The sequence below is a fragment of the Bubalus kerabau genome, chromosome 16 (assembly GCF_029407905.1).
Source record: "Bubalus kerabau isolate K-KA32 ecotype Philippines breed swamp buffalo chromosome 16, PCC_UOA_SB_1v2, whole genome shotgun sequence".
In the NCBI taxonomy this organism is placed as follows: domain Eukaryota; kingdom Metazoa; phylum Chordata; class Mammalia; order Artiodactyla; family Bovidae; genus Bubalus; species Bubalus kerabau.
In genome coordinates this window covers 66,164,417-66,184,315 of record NC_073639.1, presented here as the reverse complement: position 1 = coordinate 66,184,315, position 19,899 = coordinate 66,164,417, and the positions used below count along the sequence as shown (strand labels likewise).

Below are 19,899 nucleotides of genomic sequence, written 5' to 3'. Positions count from 1 at the left end.
GGAGCCAATCGGCACGCAGAAGGAGGGGCTCTGAGAACGACAACGGTGCCGTCCAATGGACAGAGAGTCGGGTCCGCTCCTGGCCAATGCGCGCGCTCCTCCGTGACGGTCGGAAGTGGTGAGGCGGCTTCGGGGGCCGTTGTTCAGTCGCGGGGGCTCACCGTAGAGGCTCAGTGTCTGCGGCTTAGCGGATTGGCTTGGCGTGTCTCTTCTCGTCCCAGGTGAGAGAAGCGGTGGCCAGCGTGTGGGGAACCTCCTGCGGCCTCCAGTTTCGGGAGGAGGCCGGCATCCCGAGGGTGGGCTTTTGTGGGCCCCTGGGATCGCTGGATTTCTCGTAAAAAAAAAAAAAAAAAAAAGATGCCCGCGTCGCAGAGTCTGTCTTGGCCAGTGGGAAAGGCAGCCCTTGCTCCTCTTAAGCGGAGCCTCGACAGCTCCCGGCGGTACCGCCCCTTCCAGGCCTTGGCCCCGCGGGGCTGGGAGTCGGCCGTAGTTCGGAGCGCGCGGTGGGCACCGCGCCCCGGGCGGGGCGGGGCGGGGCGGGGCCGGAGTCCCGAGCGGCTAACCTGAGAGGGGGCCGCGGGTGGCCTGGCGTGGGCTGTTAGCGGACGGACCCGGGTTCGAGGCCCCGACTCAGAACCGTGTAGCAGCTGTCTTCCCCGGATTTCCTCTTGGGCGGTCTCTGAAATGGGGGTGATGACTTTTTCACTACTTAGGATTGTGGTCTGGATGAAAAGATTGTCCATGTAAAAGCGTTTAGCCATCAGTGGGGTTAGTCACTCAGTCGTGCCGACTCTTTGAGACCCCATGGACTGCAGCCCACCAGGCCCCTATGTCCATGGGATTCTCCAGGCAAGAATACTGGAGTGGGTTACTCCAGTATTTCCTTCTCCAGGGGATCTATCCAACACAGGGATCGAACCCGGGTCTACCTGCACTGCAGGCAGATTCTTTACCAACTGAGCCATCAGCAAACAGCCGGTAAACGTCCGTTACGATTGGCGTAGCTCTGGTGCCCTCTCCACTCCCCATCTGGTATCACCCCTCCCCCTCGGGAAACTGCCTTCTGGGGTGTGTACCCTGCGGTGGTGTCCCCACCCATCTCGGGCACAGGGAAGTCCTGGGAGTCTGGCCTTCGCCTAAGAGGGGCTTCCTTCTAAGGTTTAAAAGAAACTTACTCTACCAAAGCGCTTCCATGCATTCGCTCCTTTACTCCTCCCAGTGACCCTTTCTGCGTGAGGAATCCGAAGGCCCAGAGAGGTTAAATCACACATCTCCTGAACGGCAGAAGCAGAATTGGCCCTCAGAGGGGACCAACTCCGAGCCCTGCGTGCCGCCTCAACCCTCTTGAAGCTAGAGAACCGGGTACTTGACTCTTAAGAGGCTCTGACCCTGGCTTTGGTGGGATGGAATACAGCATGCCTAGGATCAGTCAGACGGCCGTAAGAAAAGTTACTAGGCTTACCCCTTTTGGGAACATGGTTTATTTTCATAGGTGCTTCCTGTCACTAGTTTACATCACATCAGAGTGGATGTCGTTAATCTTGTCACTGCCTAGTTTAAAACTCTTCTGTGGTTTATCACTGAACCTGGAAAATAATCCAGTATTCTTTTCTGTCCTACAAGATAAGGGCTTGAATCATTCCCCTTTTTCATTATGCTCTTCCGGATCTACCTGTACTTTCTCTCATTGCCTGTTAGGCCCAGTGCCTGAGTGGGTTTTTCTCTATTCCATCCTCTTATCTTCCTCTGCATGGATGGATCCTTGTGCTTCAGGTCTTTTTTTAAAATATGTCATGTCCTCAGAAATGTCTTCCCTGACCACCCTTATCTAGAGTAGATTCCTTTCATTCAGTCTCCACTTGTCTACTTAAATTTAACATCAAAATACTCCTCAGTTTCTTTGCTTATTTTCCCCTATCACTAAATTGTTGTTGTGTTAGAGATTGGACAATGTATTTTGTTATTTTGTATTGTTAGGACTAGGGTACAAGTGGCACACGGTCTTAATTATGTTGAATGAACGAGTAGGTGTTTTGAAAAGTGTTAGTTTGGAAAGGTGTAAACCATTCAAGAACCCTACTAAGGCAGTATTTTAGACCATTTTTGCGTCACGGAAAGGGGTAATCTGAGTATTGTAAATACTGGTATTAAAGTTGCCAAAACTTTGCTTTCTGCATTAACATCTTGTTTAGAAAGAAGCAAAGACTTCATAGTGGCAAAATCTGGCAGACACTATTTCAATGAAGTGATCAAAGTTAGCATCATCTGTAATAATGACTGTTGACATCATGTGGTTTCTGATATAATGCCCTGAGATGAGCACAACATCACTTCTGTGGTATTTTTGTCAAAAATGTATTAAGCACAGGAAAACATCAAATAAATTCAACTTGAAGGATATTCTACAAAATAACTAGCCAGTACATTTAACAAGGTCATGCAGGATGAAAGACTAAAGGAATTGCTGGCAGTCTAGTGGTTAGGGCTCTGTTCTTCCACTACAGGAGGCATGGATTTGAGGGTTTGGTCCCTAGTTGGGGAACTAAGATCCTGCATGCTGCTCGGTCAAAAAAAAAAAAAAAAAAAAAGAGTGACTGAAAAAATATCCCTGATCAAAGATGATTAAGGAGAAGTAACAAATAAATGCAATATTTGACTCTGGATTGCATCCTGAACCCAAGAAAGGGTATTAGTGCATGATTTGTGAAATTAACTAATTGTAGATTAGTTGTTAGTATTGTATTAGTGTTAGTTTCCTGCCCTTTGGTAATTTTACTATTGTTATTTATGATGTCCTGGGTGAGAGAGATGTGGGAGTTCTTTGTGCTGTTTTTGCAAGTCAAATTGTTTTTATTTTTTGTTGTTAATTGTTTATTTTTGGCTGTTCTGGGTCTTCACTGCTCTGTGGGCTTTGCTCTAGTTGGCAGAGAGCGGGGGCACTCTTTAGTTGTGGTGTGCGGGCTTCTCACTGTGTGGCTTCTCTTGTTGCTGTTCCCGGGCTCTAGAATACAAGCTCAGTAGTTGTGGCACAAGGGCTTAATTGCTCCGGCGCGTGGGATCTTCCCAGACTGGGGATCGAACCCGTGTCTCCCTCATTGGCAGGTGGATTCTTTACCACTGAACCACCAGGGAAGCCCTGCAAGTCAAGTTATTTTAAAATGAAAATAATCAGACCCAAGTTTGTTGCATATTAAATGAAATGAACTGGCTTTGGTGACATTTTCTGTGCACTGTTGTGTGTGTTTGTGTGTGTGTGTGTGTGGTCATTCTTAAAACAAAAATGAAATGGAAAGATCCTACTTCTTCCTTTGTTGTTTTTTTAGGAACAGCTCAAGATGGCTGAATTTCTAAATGACCAGGACACTCGACTGTGTGACAATTGGTAAGAAATCGAAGAAATATTATTGGAATGAGGACAGTTCTGTAAACAGTTGGTTTAGTAGTTGGCAGGTTAAAATTGGAGCCATGACATATAACATGTCATGCAAATATATGGGATTAAAGTTTTTTTAAACCATTTTGGATAAAATTGCTTGTTTTAGAAATTCCACAAGGTGATTGGTTTAGGTAGCATAGAGCAGTGACAAGACTGATGGGATGGAGATGGGAGTTAGGAGTCTGGTTCCTACCGTGAATTAGTTAATGACTTTTGGCAAGTCACTTGACTCCTTTGAATCCTCACTTTTCTGACCTATAGGTTCAGGAATTTGTTTTTTGTCTTCCTGAAAAATATCATATGTTTTTTAAAGATAATAAAAATATAATGAAATGTTTGGACTAGAGCAGTGTTTTTCAAAGTGTGTTGCAAGGCCCTCCCTGAGTGGTTGCAGCGGCTGTCTTGAGGTTGAAGGGGATCGTGGTTTGGTGTGCACTTGGCTCTGTGTGTACAACAGAACAGCTCAGCTGTTTTTGTAAAGGATTTTACTGAAAGAATGTTCCATTGCTTAAAAAAAAAAACTTGAGTCAAAGTCTTTCAGCAGTCCTGCATGATTCCAGAACTGTTAGTAGAAGGACTGGGTGCAGACTTGAATGTCAAGCTTCCTTATATTCGTGTTTTTAACTGACACGAGTGACAAGAAAGAGCAACTCTTTTTCTGCTGAAATGAAACTTAGGAGTGCAGCTTGTAATCAGCTGATTTCTGGTTGGACTTTCTCAAGAACTTGGCATTTTAGGGATATCCAAGTTCCCTTACTGAAAGTAAAAGAAAAAAGCAAAGCAGAACTACCTGTGCTATATTTAATTTACCAAATTGTGGTAGGAGAGGCTGTTGAAAAATGAGCCTGATAAAGTTTTTTCTTTCTTTTTTTTTTTAATTGCCTTTTGCTTTCTCCTCAGCTTCTCGGCAGCATTAGGATACAATCAGAGTCACTGCTGGTCGCAATATTCTTTCCCTGCATGAAATTAAGATTTTATTTCTGTGAGGATGTCTTGCCTTATAGGGTATTTTTTTGGTACTGTGCCACTGTCCCTCTCACCTTTTAAAAAAACTATTTTAGCTCTGTTTAGGTTTTATGTGTACAGTTTCTGATGCATGTGTAATAATCAATTATACAAATAATCATAAGAAAACATTGTGTTTTTAGAAAGAAACAGACATATTGGCTTTAACATCAGTTAAGAGATTCTTGTTTTTTCAGTCCACTACATTTTGAAGGAATCTCAAACCTAAGACAGTATATAAATGTCCCTATGCTAAGGGACTTTTTTTTTTAAAAAGAAAGGGTAAGTTAATGGAAAGCTAGTGAAAACAAAGTTATTCAAAGCCAAAGCAATTTAGAGAAAAAAGGCAGATTAGCATGGAAACCTGACCAAGCCAGTACAATCCTCCCATCTAAGTAGCCCTATTTAAATTCCAGGTTTTAAAAATTTCTGTCTTTAGAGCCATATTCCTGTTGTTCCCTAAGAAAAGTTAAGGTGCTCATCAGAGTATGCGCTGCAGTTAAACCTCCTGGGCCAGGAAAAAGAATAGTTTGTTGTGAGTGAAGGTGGTTTTTTTTTTTTGCATGTTACCAGTTTTCTTATTGTTTTGTCTGTTGATGGGAGAGTTTGAGTCTCGAAAACAGAAGCTTCAGTGCTGGAAGACTTTGACTTCTTATTTTTGCATGGTTCTATGTCATTTGGAAGCCTGCTGGGGATTTTTCTGGAAACCTTGGAAAATAAAATTTCCATTTTCTGGGAACCTTGGGAAATGAAATTTCATCTCTAACTTGGCTAGTTCTTCCTTGGAGCTTTTAGCAGTTTTATCTAGAATTGAATGTGTTCTCATTTACATCTTAATTTTATCGGTAGGTAGGAGGCAAGTATATTAGTATTTTGTCTCTCTTTAGAACTTTGGTGGAACTACCTTGGCAGCTAAATTTTAAAAAAAGTAACCATCAGGCAACCATTTTGTGTAATTACTGCAATTGTCTTTTATCTTCTTTCAAGGTTTCCCAAAAGGTGACATTGTAAATGCTCTGTGATCTTACCTGACAACTGCTTTTGATTCTTGCTTCTTTATGTCATGGTCCTTAATATTTTTTAATCCTAAAGTTTTTAGTGGCATTATACATGTAGAATGAATGCTCTGTGTCAGTAGATTGTCCTGAAGAGCCCTGTAAAGACCAGACATTTATTTTCTTGACTTTGGCTGTTGAAAGAAAATTGTTGTCAAAATTACGAAAAAAGAATCTAGACTCTCAGCACTGTAAGAGGTAATTGCTAGCTTTAATTTTTCGTGGCATCTGTGCACACAGGATTTGCAATCAGGATATGGCTTTGCTTCTGCGCTTTGTTGGTATACAGTATTTAACTGTTGCCTTATAGTTTAGGTATTTTTAATGGTTTTCAGTTTTTTACCATTTTATGATACTAATGAAAATCTTCATAATCCCAAGAGTGGAATTACTGGTCTTTAACAAGTAATTTAATGACAGGGTCTTTGTTTTATTAAACGCACTTTAACTGCTAATGGTCCTAGAAATAGAAATGCAGTTTTAGACTGTTTAAAAGCAGTGGTTTTATACTACCACCAGCAATCTGTTAAGAGTACTAGTTTCATAACATCTTTAATAGTAGGATTTACTAATTTTAATATTTGTTAGTTTAATAGATTTAGATGATAACTTTGATTTATAGCTCCTTCCACTATATATTTTAATATTCTTCAGTTTTGAAAAACTTAAGCTGAATTAATTTAAAACTGACAATTTTCTTGGAAAGCTGGGAATTTTGGTAAAATAGGGGACGTTGAGGGTGTCAAAGCATTGGTAGTTTCCCTCTTACCCATCTGAGTTTTCTTCCCATCTCTTACACTTGATTGTTACTCTGCATCCCCTTCCAGTTTTGTTGAGAGCTGCCTCGATGACTAGGGTACAAGTGACATCAAGGTACATGCCTTGATGGTTCTGCCTTTGGATGAAGTGAATTTACATTTTTTTTTTGGTGTCTCAGTCTTTCAGATTGGGAGTATGACTAGCTGGAGGCACACCTGTCATCCTACTTTGAAATGTTTCTTAGACTATGTCTGAAGATGAAAACTATAAGAGAAACAGTCTGCACCTTGATGTGGGAGAAGGTCTCTGTAGTTCAGCCTCAGAGGTGAAACAGGTTCTTACAGATTTGTTGTGTAACTGTTTGTATTTATCCTGTTCAGTGTTTTGTTTTCAGAAAATTTATCCTAGGTGACATACTTACAGATACATTCTTTTAATGTTTCCTTTAGTTAGAATGAAATTGGAGATTTCTAATGGTCATAACCGAATGAGTAAAGGGAAGGCCTTTGAATGTTATGTGCCTCTAGTTTGAGTGTATGTGTGCTCTGGGGGAAGGGATTCAGGATTCCTTTTGGTACATTTCTGCAGTAAAGTTTATACCAACCAGAGAGCTTGTTCCCAGTTCATGTCCAGCCTGCTTTGAAAGACATGTGAGACATAAAGGGGGCGGGATCCCTTCCCCACTGACTGTTGCAAAGCTGGCATCTGCCCTTTTTGGTTTGACTTTAGTGGCATAAAATCTAATGTGATTAAAGGTAGCTGAGACTGAAAGTAAATGGTAGATATATATTTTTTTAATTTATTTTTAAAAAATAATCTTGGAGTGGATCGTTGTGCTTTGGAGCATGGATGGTTTTGGAAAAGCCTAGCTCAGCTAGCTCCTCGTGGCATCTGACTTCATGTTGTTGGTTGTGATGAACTCTGACATCTAGAAAGTGAGGCTGAGCTTTTAGAGGTTGTGCACAGCACTGAGAACTCAGTGTTGCATGAAAGACTGAAAACCTTCAGGAGTTAATTCTTGGAAAGCAGGGGCAGTAACAGTCACAGAGCTTATTTGTTAGGTCCTCACTAAAGAGAAGTAATGGAGTCTGAAGACTGGACCAGACAGATTTCCCTGTGATTCCTCTGGGCATAGATGTCAGTAATTCTTGCCTTTTTCTTTGATCTATTTCTGTAGCAAAAAAGAAATTCCTGTGTTTAACTTTACCATCCATGAGATCCACTGTCAAAGGAACATTGGTGTGTGTCCTGTCTGCAAGGAACCATTTCCCAAATGTGACATGGAGACGCACATGGCTACAGAACATTGTCAGGTGAACCACCACGCACTCAGATGTTCAGAAGCGGAGTAGACTTGCTGTTGCGTAACAGCAAGCGAGCGTGTTGTCACAAAGCCCATTTACTGATTCTTGCTTCTTACCCTAGGTGACCTGCAAGTGTAACAAGAAGTTGGAGAAAAGGCAGCTAAAGAAGCACGAGGTTGGTTTCCCTGTACCGTGAAGGGAATTGCCATGGGGCCAGTCCTGTTGAGATTACAGAGCCGCCTGCAGAGCAGAAAGCGTCTTGTGGAGTCTTTGTTCTCCGCCAGCGCCAGGCACACTGCCTCTCAAAGCCTGTTTGAGCCTACTTGAGACTTCGACTGTCTGCTGCCAGATCTGACTGCACGGCTGCTGTGCCTCAGGCTCAAGCCTCAGAGCCTTTGGAACCGAGTCCTTCCTGCTGGGGTTTGACTGTTGGCAGGCTCACCGAGTGCCAAACCAAGCCTGGGATGGCCAGTGTGGTACAGCCTCTTTAGCACACAGCCTGCCTTCCATCTTCTAATTCCATTTTGACTTCTTGATCGCTTGGGTGACATGCTGTTTACACCCAAACAAATTCTCAGCATTTGACAAGAGAGAACATGGTATCATTTGGTCTCTAGTTGAGATAAAATTGGGCATAGTTGGATAAGTGTGGTTTTTTTTTTTTTTTTAATTAATTTTTGGCTGTGCTGGGTCTTTGTTGCTGCACTTTGGCTTTCTCTAGTTGTGGTGAGTGGGAGCTGCTCTCTTGTGGCGTGCAGGCTCCTTACTGCTGGGGCGTCTCTTTTGGAGCATAGACTCGAGGACGTGCCGCTTCAGTAGTTGCGGCCCATTGGCTCAGTTGCCTTAAGGTACTTGGGATCTTCCTGGACCAGGGATCGAATCTGTGTCCTCTGCATTGGCAGGGGGATTCTCCACCACCTGACCACCAGGGAAGCCCTATATATATGTGTCTACGTGAAGTCACTCAGTTGTGACTTTGCAACGCCATGGACTGTAGCCCACCAGGCTCCTCTGTCCGTGGGATTCTCCAGGCAAGAATACTGGAGTGGGTTGCCATTTCCTTCTCCAGGGGATCTTCCCGACCCAGAGATCAAACCCATGTCTCCTGAATTGCAGGCAGACGCTTTACCATCTGAGCCACCAGGGAAGTCCATATATATGTGTATGTGTGTGTGTGTGTATGTGTATATGTATATATTTTGAATGAACATAAACGTATTCACCAACTAATAAATCCCAACAACTGTTTAGTTGGTGGTCATGCAGGAGTGTGTATATATATATGTAAAAATTCATTAAGGTATGTACTTATGATTTGTGCATTTCATTCTATGTACCTGAAAAAAGCTACTAACTTATTAATTTATAATTTTGAAAGGTGATTCATAGTCAATGTAGAAAATTTGGAAAATATAAAAACAACTACTTCAAGACCCCAAAGCTCAGAGGTAAACATCTTATAAATAATTTGGCACTCTTTCATTGCTTTTTCTAAGCATTTGACCTACACTTTATTAGGCCAGGAAGTCCCTTTGTTGATGATTCTTGATCTCTTTGGTTAGTTTAAAGGTAATATTGTGACTTTCCTGGTGGTCCAGTGGCTAAGACTCCACTCCCAGTGTAGGGTGCCCAGGTTCGATCCCTGGTCAGGGAACTAGATCCCATATGCAGCAGCTAAAGATCCTGTGTGTGGCAACAAAGACCTGGCGTAGCCAAATAAATAAATGAATAAATAAATATTTTAAAGAGAACAAAAAATAAAGCCAGTGCTATATACAAACGTGCAGATTAGAAAAGTCAGTGTCTTTCTAAAGGACAATCACTTTTCCTCATTGCCTGGTACTTAGAGTAGTAAGGGGAAGGAGAAGGCAATGGCACCCCACTCCAGTACTCTTGCCTGGAAAATCCCATGGACGGAGGAGCCTGGTGGGCTGCAGTCCATGGGGTCACACAGAGTTGGACACGACTGAGCGACTTCACTTTCACTTTTCACTTTCATGCATTGGAGATGGAAATGGCAACCTACTCCAGTGTTCTTGCCTGGAGAATCCCAGGGACGGGGGAGCCTGGTGGGCTGCCGTCTGTGGGGTTGCACAGAGTCGGACACGACTGAAGTGGCTTAGCAGCAGCAGCAGCAGCAGTAAGGGGAAATTGGTCTGGGGGGGCTCTGACAAGCATATGGGAATTGCTCTACTTTTGCTGTTTGCCCCTGGACTTGGCTGGCTGATTTTGGGTTCCTTTGTAATGTATACACAAGATGACAGGGTGGCTGTAAGTAGTGAATAGTTTCCTCATAAGATTTTCTTTCCCTTTGTAGAATCTGGTGGCAGGACAAAGAGGGAAGCTGTGACTTTTAAATATAGAAAACCATGGCAGGCAAAGCTAGGGTTGGAAGAGAATATTTTTGTAAATACTTTTTGCTTTCCTTGCCCTATGCGACAGCATGACCTCTCTTAGGAATATTAACTGCCTCATTATTCTGTTTTGCAGGAGACTGAGTGTCCTCTACGGCTTGCCCTTTGCCAGCACTGTGATCTGGAACTTTCTGTTCTCAAACTAAAGGACCATGAAGATTACTGTGGTGCCCGGACGGAGTTATGTGGCACCTGTGGGCGCAATGTCCTGGTGAAAGATCTGAAGACTCACCCTGAAGTGTGTGGGAGAGATGTGGAGGAAAAGAGAGTCGAGGCTGCCATGCCACCTAATGCGTATGATGAATCTTGGGGTCCAGATAGGATCTGGATTGCGTCCCAGCTCAGACAGATTGAGGCTCTGGACCCACCCATGAGACTCCCTCGAAGGCCCCTGAGAGCCTTTGAATCAGACCTTTTCCAAAGTAGAACCACCAACCAAAGGAGCATGACAGCCCAGTTTCCAATTCAGAATAATCTATGTGAGTTGTGTCTGGGAGTAGAAACCTGGAATGGTATCAGGATCTGGGCAAATGGGAACAGGGCTTTGGAACCAGATAGATCTTAATTCTAGAAACCTGACTGTAACATGAGGAAGAATACTTAAGTTTCCTATAGAAAGTTTGCTTTTGGATCTTTGCTATTGGATTATTGTTGGGTGACTGCTGTTCATAGGTGACATTACTAGTGTAGCCTTGTGTGCCTAAAGGCATTTACAGAGTGCTTTACCGGGCTTCTCTGGCGGCTCAGCAGTTAAAGCGTCCGCCTGGAATGCGGGAGGCCCGAGTTCGATCCCTGGGTCGGGAAGATCCCCTGGAGAAGGAAATGGCAACCCACTCCAGTATTCTTGCCTGGAGAATCCCATGGACGGAGGAGCCCGGTAGGCTACAGTCCAGGGGGTTGCAAAGAGTCGGACACAACTGAGCGACTTCACTTTCTTTACTTATATTAATTCATTTAGTTCTCACAATAGTTTTCTGAGGGTAGGTAAGTGTTAGAGCTGGGGTTTGAATTCAGGCTGTCTGACCCCATACTTTAAACCATTCTGCTATCATGCAAAAGTGTGTAAGTCGCTTAGTTGTGTCAGACTCTTGATCCTATGGACTGTAGCCCACCGGTTCCTTGGTCCATGGGATTTTCCAGGCAAGAATACTGGAGTGGGTTGCCATGCCCTTTTCCAGGGAATCTTCCCGACCCAGGGATTGAACCCTGGTCTCCCACATTACAGTCAGACTTTTTACTGTCTGAATAGAAAATACATGTAAAATGCTTAGCACAGTGCCTGTTTCATAGTTACAGCTCATTCATATTACTTACTAGTGAAACAATTAGAATAATGATTGAGCCTTTTATCATGGCAGTCTTAATGTTTGGATTCCTGTGAGCGCTGTAGGGCTGGGCCTCTTTTGTTCCTGCACAGATTCCTGAAAACCTTGAATATTTGCTAGGCCTGGGCTTGAACTAAGGGATGGCAGCATATCTCACATTTCTTAAATACTAGTTGTTGTCTTTTTTTTCCCCACCTCAGTGGAAGAACAAGAAAGGCAGGAAAGGAATAGAAGCCGGCAGACCCCCAAAGAGCGTGGTGAAGACAGTGCAAATTTGGACTTCATGTTGGCCCTAAGTCTGCAGAATGAAGGCCAGGCCCCCACCTTGGCAGAGCAGGACTTCTGGAGGGTCATATATGAGGCAGACCAGTCCCGTGAAGGTCCCAGCGCTCTGAATGACATCAGGGGTGTGTTTGTTTTTTCTCCACTAGCCTCTGTCTCTTTGTCACAATTCATATAAGATTGCAAGTTTTTCATGAGATAGAATTTGTTTTTAATTTCATTTATTTGCTTTTCTCAACTCTTTTTAAAAAATTGTCAAGAATAGTAAGTACAGTGACTATCTATTAATATATGCCCCTCATTTATATTCATCAATTTTAGTCTTTCCACTTATCTTTATATTTATTTCCCCCTGAGCCATTTGAGAATAAGTTGCCGACATAACATTTTATCCCTAAATGGTCTTAAGATGTATTTCTTTAGAACAAGGGCATTCTCCCATGTGAACACAATACAAATATCACTTTCAGGAAAGTTCCTTACTTATACATAGTGTCCTTTAGAGCTTTTTAATTTTGTTTTTGAAATCCAGGATTATGCATTATACATTTAGTTCTGCCTAGGTTCTTTTAGTTTGGTTTCCTACCCTCTCCCTCTTTTTAAAAACATTTATTTATTTTTGGCTGTGCTGGGTCCTTGTTGCTGTGTGGGCTGTCTCGAGTTGCAGCGAGCAGGGGCTGCTCTGTGGTTGTGGCGTGTGGGCTTCTCACAGCGGGAGCTCCTCCTGTGCGTGGCTTCAGTAGTTGTGGTGCACAGGTTTAGTTGCTCAGCCGCACGTGGGGTCTGCCTGGACCAGGGATCAAACCTGTGTCCCCCGTACTGATAGGTGAATTCTTAGCCACTGTACCACTGGGGAAGCTCCCCTCCTCCTCTTTTCTTTCTTTTGGCATTTTTGAAGAGTCCAGGCCTGCTGTTTTGTAGACTCCTTCTTTCTCAGTTAAGATGTGTCTGATTATTTTCCCATGTGTAAGTTCATGGTACAGTTTTGGCAGGAGTGCTGTACTGGCCATGCTGTGTCTTTCTCAAGATGTCAGTTTGTCCTGTTTGTTAGAGTGGAGTCTGTCAGGTATCTCCATTGTGCAGGTAGCCTTTTTGCTTCATATTAGCTGTGTGTAGGATGCTGTTTCTAGATTGCTGGGGAACAGGATACTCATAATCTTATCCAGCAGTTTTAGTATTTATTGATGTTTCTTGCTTGAATCAAGTATTATGGCAGTTGTAAAATGGTAATTTTTGTATCTTTCTCCTCTGTTCTGTATTTATTAGTTGTCCTTCACCTGTAGAGAACTTTGGTCCCCCCACCCCCATTTAAAACCAGTTCTTTTTTTTTTTTTTTAGTGTCATTGGGTTAAAACTAAGTTTTTAAAAATAAAAGTTGGATTATGAGCAGTGAATCACCCTTTGGGTCTCTTGTTTAGAGAACAATACGTTTGAGAAAGGCATGTCATATTTAAAATGCTCAACTTGTAAGATTTTAGGGACCTGAAAATTAGGCAGCTCTCAGTTGTGGTTTTTCTTCATGTCACTGTAAGAATAATGACCTTAAGACAGTAGGGTTAACTTTGAACATTTTGTTGATTTAGAGAGAATAGGAATTGGTCCTGGATCCAGATATTTGTTTGAGTCTTTCTTTTTCTTTGGCCAAGCTGCATGGCGTGTGGGATCTTAGTTCCCCAACCAGGGCTCAGACCTGAGCATTTAGATTGGTGAAGAAAGTAAAATTTTAATAGCATAGTTGTGACAAATGAAGACTCTGGATTCAGTGTAGTTTACTTTCTTCTTTCTTGGTCATTTCTTGGATTGCTTTATTGACTTTTTTCTTTGTTGGCATGTTTCATTCACTCATGTCAGATCTTTCCAGATCCTGCATGAATGAATGGTTTTGAATTTATATTCTCTTGTAGTAGTTGCCCTGGAAATTTCAACATACTGATTTAACTTAATAAAGTCTTAATTTAGTCCACCTCCTCACACTTCTCTCGGTTAACACGGTAAGCTTAGAATGTGGATCATCCCTTTATGACTTAAATGCCACTGATGGGTGTTAGTGCTCTCTGTTGTTCTCCTTTTAACACCCTGATGTACAGTCTTATTGTTTATACACTCATATTTATCATTTTGTGTATTACGTGTTCACCATTTTCTTTGCTCACCCCTGCTTCCTTGTTTCTTCAAATTTCCTTTTAGGATACATTTCTTCCTGAGGTACATTATAAGTTGTACTGCAAGTATCTGTTGATTATAAAAACTCTGTTTGGGTCTGAAAATATATTTTGTCTTCATATTTAATAGTTTTAAGGAAATAAAATTTTCCTGTCCACCCCTCCTAAGGGGTATAAAAGGTTGAATCGAGTGTGGTTTTCACTTTGAGTCTGTGTGGCCTGATCCCTAGGTGCAGTTGACGAGACCATGTTGCCTTGTGAATTTTGTGAGGAGCTCTACCCAGAGGAACTGCTGATTGACCATCAGGTGGGTTGTGAGTTACTTGAGGGCTTTAAGCTTTAAGGAAGAACGTGTGCAGGCCATATTGGTGTTGCAGAACACGTGAAATCTTGAGCAAACTGATAAAACTCTTGTGATGAGAGGAGCAACTGTGTTTTTTTTTCTTTTTTTTAGTATTTTGGTTTTTTGGGCTGTGCGGCACAGCATGTGGAATCTTAGTTCCCCAACTAGGGATTGAATTGGCACCCTTGGCTGCTAGCGAAAGCACGGAGTCCTAACTGCTGAACTGCCAGGGAAAATCCAGTAGTAATTGTGTGTGACTCACATGTGGGTGTGAGAATTCGGCCTCATTCTTTCTGGGCAAAGTAACGTTCACGCCAGCAGGCCCAGTTGCTGCCTCCATCCTGTGGAGATACTGTACGTCTCTTGAGACCGTCTTGTAATCAGCTCTCATCTCATGCCACGTTTGATTTACAGGAGCCCTGCTGAAGTCCCTGCAGTTCCTGGGCGGGCCAGGGCTCTGTTTTGCACTGTACTTTTTCTGCCTGGACATGTGTGGCCTTTTACCCCTGTCTGCTTAACACACCCAGCCACACAGACCCCTCGCTCACAGACTTGGTTCAGACACGACTCTCAAGAAAGTACCCTGGGGAGTGCTCTGACAGCTAGGCCAGAGGTCCCGTCTGCGTGCTCCCCAGACGTCCTGTGCCCATGTCTCTCTCAGCCTGTCACCCTCCCCCCGTGGGGTGGCCGGCTGACCCCCTGCTGGTCTGTACCACTAGCTGGAGTTCATAGAGGACAGGTTCTGGGTTTTCTTGGTTTCTGAATCTCTTAATACGCCGTGTATGAAAGGTGTCAGGTAGTTTTTGAATGACTGAAAGTTCCTGTGCCCTTTAGGAAGGATTAGAGAATAACCTTTGTGCTGGAAGAGCGGCTCCAGTGGGGGAGGGAGCACCTTTCCCTGTCAACATTCTTACTTTCTGATTTGGTTTGACCTAGTCTGGTACTTCCATGGCTAGTTAAGTGGTCCCTGTGCTCTGGGTGGAACAAGCATTCTCCCATATGTGGAACAATACAGCATTTGAATACATCTAGTATTTGGTTTGGGAGTAACATAAGAAAATCCATTCACAGAGATAACAAAGAATATATGGGCCTCTCTTACTGTATGTCTGTGGAAAGAATCTTGAAGCTTTTCAAATTAATTTAGAGAGAATAATCACATAAAAACACACTTAAAAAATTAAAACAGTACAGAAATGTTTAAAGTAAAAGCAGAGTGAGTGTTTCATCTGTGTTCCCCTGACCCTTTTTAGTCCTTTCCCCAAATATTTATTAAGCATTATGAAAATGTTGTGACTTCCTGAAAATATTTTCAGAATTTAGTTTGTTCCTTAACTTCTGTTTTTTTTTGTTTGTTTGTTTGTTTTAACCTGTGTTTTTTGAGACAGACAAGCTGTAACCCTTCATGTGCCTTACCTCCGCTCAGTGTGGGCAGCACTTCGCCCCGAGGGGTGGAGGACCCTGATGTTATCTTCCAGAAGCTGATGCGGCAGTCTGCAGGTGACCAGTTTGAGTCTTTGATGGGTCTCAGCAGCTCTCCTCCCGTGGAGGACAGTGTTGTCATCCCGTGTGAATTCTGTGGGGTCCAGCTGGAAGAGGAGGTGCTGTTCCATCACCAGGTGAGAGTCCCCGAGGACCTGGGCACTTCTCTTGTCCCCCTGATCCTCTGGGAGTGAACCTGAGGCTTTCAGAGCGGAGAATGCCTCTCTGGCCTTGAAGTTGCATGCATACCTGATCTGGCTACTGGCCGTGTCCTGTTTTGTGAGCTGAGATACACAGTACCTCAGGCCTTTGGACTTGACCTGCCTTCTGGCAGTGGAAACCATTGTATCACGAGCTGCAGCTCCAGGAGCCAGGACTCCAGGTAAGCAGGTATGGAGGCCAGAGGGTTAAGGAGTTTCCCTGAGGTCCCTAACAGTTTCTGCTTTTGACCATGTGTGTTCTTCCTGTTTGGATGGCATTTGTATCTTGCATTCCAGGAATCTGGAATCTGATTCTAGCTTTGCCCTTATGGTTGGCCTCTGGTGGGTCCCAGCCCCTCACAGGGGATGCCTGTGAATGAGGGAATTAGACTGGATGATCTGAGGTCCTTTTTCAGCTTTCACAGTCTGGGATTCCAGCGTCTTAGTGGAAGATATGTTTTCTGCCCAGTCTTGTTTGTTATGGGAGTGAACACTGAAGGTATTTCAGAGGCATTTCTGTAATTGATGCCATAGAGCTATTGCTAGAACACCACACATTTCATTTCTGAAATAAGCATTTGTGCCTTTGGATCAAGCAGTAGATAAGTTAACTGCTTGTTGTCTCCTAGGGGAGACCACAAAATAAGCAGCGGTGCCAGTACTCTGGTCAAAATGTAGGCAGACCTTTCTGGGCTCCCAGGATCTGCCCTTCCCTCATCCTTGCACAGACCAGAGAGTGCTTCCTAATCTTCCTGATCAGTCAGTGCTAGTAGGAACGATTGCTCTGCTTCAGATTGCTTCCTCTTGCTCCCAGGCCCTTCCTCTCGGTGGTTGTCAAAGTCATCCTGTCCCATCGACACCACGCGGCCACCCTCCTACCCACCATCAGGTGTTTACCGCCAGCCTGGTGTTCCTTTCCTCTCAGGGCTTCGTCTCATAGGAATGACTGGGTACTAAGTCTGGTTTTTCTTGTTAGGACCAGTGTGACCAACGCCCAGCCACAGCAAACAATCACGTGTCGGAGGGAATCCCTAGCCAGGATCTCCAGCCTCGAGAGACCTCACCAGAACTGCCCAAGAGGCGTGTCCGACACCAGGGTATGGGCCAGGGCTGCGCTGAGGCTGCACTTCTCATCAGCTACTCTTAACGGGGTTCGCCTGCACACCAAATCAGCAAGTGCAGTACGAGCTGACTGAGGACTCCCTTGGGGCTAGTTGTGGTCCCGGGTTAGACTCGGCTGCTTTGGGGACAGCCATGAGATATGCTTAGCATCAATGCTTATTCAGCTGCCAGTCCCTGTCGGTACACTTAGTGGATGACTGGGAGGTAATTTTCACACCTCACCGTGGCTGCCCTGGGCCCCTGCTTCTAGTTGAAATATGCTCACCTAGAGTAGGGTGATCAGAATTATCCTTAGTATTCTTACAGTCTCGAGACTAGGCAAGTAAACTGTTTTTGAAACCCAGTCACTATTAGAAACCCAAAGCCAGTTAGAAGTGGTTTGTCAAAGTTTGCTTATGCGCCGTTGTTGACTAGTTAGTGAGGACTTAGGTGGTAAGTGTATGGTATGGATGGATGTTCTCAACCCTGTCCTGCAGACATGGGTTTCAGCATCCTTTAGGGGCGAGGCGGTCATCTTTTACCCAGGCTCTTTTGTTCTTGCCTCGAATCCAGCACCAAGAGCAGCCTTTGCCCTGAAGCTAGTGCTCTTTTCTCTTCTCAGGAGACCTGTCTTCTGGTTACATGAATGATCTCAAGCAGGAAATGGCTAAAGGGCCCACCTACCCTCTCCCCTCTAGCCGACCCCCTAACAATACGACAGCTCCTCCTAACCGCCTGTCTACATCCACATCAGGCCCCAGGCCTGGGTGCCAGCCGAGCCCTCCTCGCGCTCTGAAGCTCAACAACTTAGACAGCCAGGGTGTCCGGGGGTGCAATCGAAACAGCCATAGCGGGGCTCTGGCTCCTGGCCACGTCCCAGCAGCTTACCCTGCTCGGAGTCTCTACCCAGAAAACCTTGTGCCCTCTTTCCCCCGTGGGCCTTCAGGGAGATATGGAGCAAGGTAAGAAACATTGCTTGGGAGGAGAGCTTGGGGGTAGCTCAGGAGAATGGAAGTGTGGATTTTGCTTGTATCGTGGCCTGATTCATAATGTCCTTTTGCTCTCTGTGGTTTTTTATTTATTTCTGGCTGTGCTGGGTCTTCACTGCTGCACAGGCATTTCTCTAGTTGCAGTGAGCAGGCACCATTCTCTAGTTGCGGTGCATGGGCTTCTCACTGCAGTGGCGTCTCCTGTAAAAGGAGCACAAGCTCTAGGCGCGTGGGCTCAGTGGTTGTGTCTCCCAGGCTTGGTAGTTGTGGTGCACTGGCTTGGTTGGTCTGAGGCACGTGGGATCTTCCTGGACCAGGGATAGAACCCGCGTCTTCCTGCATTGGTAGGCAACTTCTATACCACAGAGCCACCAAGAAAGTCCCTCTGTGGTTTTTTTATTCATTGGTTTTATCTTCTGGAGAGCTGCTTTTGTCTGGCTCCAGCTGTTTCTGTCCTGAGTTTCCTGACTTTGGCTCAGGGGCATCTCAGGAATGAGTTTCCAATCCTTCTCTTTCAGCAGTAGGAGTGAAGGTGGCAGGAACCCCCGGGTCACCCCCACAGCTGCCAGCTACCGTAGCAGAACTGCAAAGGTGAGTGGGATCCAGCCCGTAAAGCTCAGTGAGGACTCCGGTGGGTGGGCTGGTGTGGTTCTTGAAGTCAGAGAAGCTGTGGGGCCTCAGGCTGATGGTGGCTGAAGGACTGCGCTCTGGCTCCTGAGGAGGAGGCTCCATAGAAGCCTGGCACTTCTGGCACTCTTCAGGAGGACTGTTGCTTTCTTTCTGTCTGCATAAACCTCGTTTGTGTTCTGTTGTCCAGCAGGCAAAAACCCCCAAGCAGCAGGGAGCTGGGGATGCAGAGGAGGAGGAGGAGTAACAAGCGTCCATAGAGAACTCGCGCGCTGGTTCCATCTTCTCCGCACGACTTGTCATGGTGCAGCCCTGCCCCTCGGGCTCTGTGGGCAGGGGCAACCTTTCAGATTTTAACGTTTTCTAGGTTATGGCCATTTTGTGTCTTTTGAGATTGTGCTGTGGGAGTTTAGGGGTTTGAGGGAGGGTTGGCAGGGAGGCTGTTGAGAATGTTTCAGCTTTAGCTGCTGCCTTTGACAGCACAGAAGTGTACATTAGGGCCCCTCGCCCCACCAGGGCTTCATCTTTTGACATACTGTCACCGTCGCTTCATGGTGCTGTGGGGTCCTGGTGGGAAAGAGGGAAGGTTCTGGAAAGCTGGTCCCACCAGTGAGGTGATGCTCTTCCTGTGGTGGCCTGAATTTGGGACCTTGGGGGTAACCTCTCGTGTGTCCTGCCCATCCCCACTCTAGAATTTAGGCTCTAGGGTGCATGGAGGAGCTTGGCTCAAGTGTTCAGGCCAGCTGTAATATGCGTTAGGAACAAGGCTTTTGGAGGAGTCTCAGGTGCGTGGACTACAGGCTTTGTTTTAATCTGCTGCTTTGGCATTTGGCATCACTGCCTTCTGTTTCTGAGGGGAGCACGGCTGCTTTGTCTTCACTGCCTTCTGATGGAGAAGGCCAGGGGCTCCCTGTGCCCTCCAGAGCCGTGCTGGGTTCTGCCTTAATCAGGACTGAAGCCTAAACTCATGTTTGGCTCTGAAAACCAAGAATCAGAGCCCCCTCCCCTCTTTTTATTTTACTATTACTGTTATTATTAACATCCTTGTAATAAACTTTGTACTTGGAGTTCAGCTGAGTCGTGTGGTTCCTTCTGCTTTGCACTCTTTGGGGAGTGTAGGCGGACCAGGGCGCCTGGAGTCAGCTCTGCGGAACGAGGGAAGGCACGCCTTCTCAGAGAGGGCCAGACGGTCAAGATGTGGCTTTTCTGCCTCCTCGGAGTCAGGGGAAACTGACAGATGGCAGCAGCTCTGGGCTGATTTGGGGAGGGCTGGGGGCCATCCCCAAAGAGGGGAGGGCAGATTCCTCAAAAGCCTCAATCCCGAGAGTTGCTGAGCCTTAGCAAAATTATCCATCACCCCCTGGCACCTCACACTTTGCACCAGAACATCTAGCACTGTAGGTCATTTTGACCTC

General features: G+C 45.0%; 1 protein-coding gene across 9 annotated transcripts; it reads left to right on the top strand.

Annotated features, from left to right (window-relative positions):
• The first annotated feature begins 82 nt into the window (after positions 1 to 82).
• TRAFD1 (TRAF-type zinc finger domain containing 1) lies at positions 83 to 19,551 on the top strand. 9 transcript variants are annotated; one of them, XM_055550481.1, is made up of 14 exons: positions 84 to 221; positions 1,220 to 1,439; positions 3,324 to 3,382; positions 6,434 to 6,580; positions 7,433 to 7,568; positions 7,681 to 7,734; positions 10,050 to 10,452; positions 11,499 to 11,705; positions 13,973 to 14,049; positions 15,474 to 15,704; positions 16,744 to 16,864; positions 17,491 to 17,830; positions 18,376 to 18,448; positions 18,675 to 19,551. In XM_055550481.1, exons 4-14 carry the CDS (start codon positions 6,489 to 6,491, stop codon positions 18,729 to 18,731), a joined length of 1,791 nt encoding a protein of 596 aa, XP_055406456.1. In that variant the 5' UTR covers positions 84 to 221; positions 1,220 to 1,439; positions 3,324 to 3,382; positions 6,434 to 6,488; the 3' UTR covers positions 18,732 to 19,551. The 9 variants fall into 9 exon arrangements, with proteins under 9 accessions (XP_055406459.1, XP_055406456.1, XP_055406458.1 ...); XM_055550479.1 differs by lacking the exon at positions 6,434 to 6,580 and adding an exon at positions 893 to 978 and having other exon boundaries at positions 105 to 221; XM_055550483.1 differs by lacking the exon at positions 6,434 to 6,580 and having other exon boundaries at positions 1,220 to 1,362.
• The last annotated feature ends 348 nt before the right edge of the window (positions 19,552 to 19,899 follow it).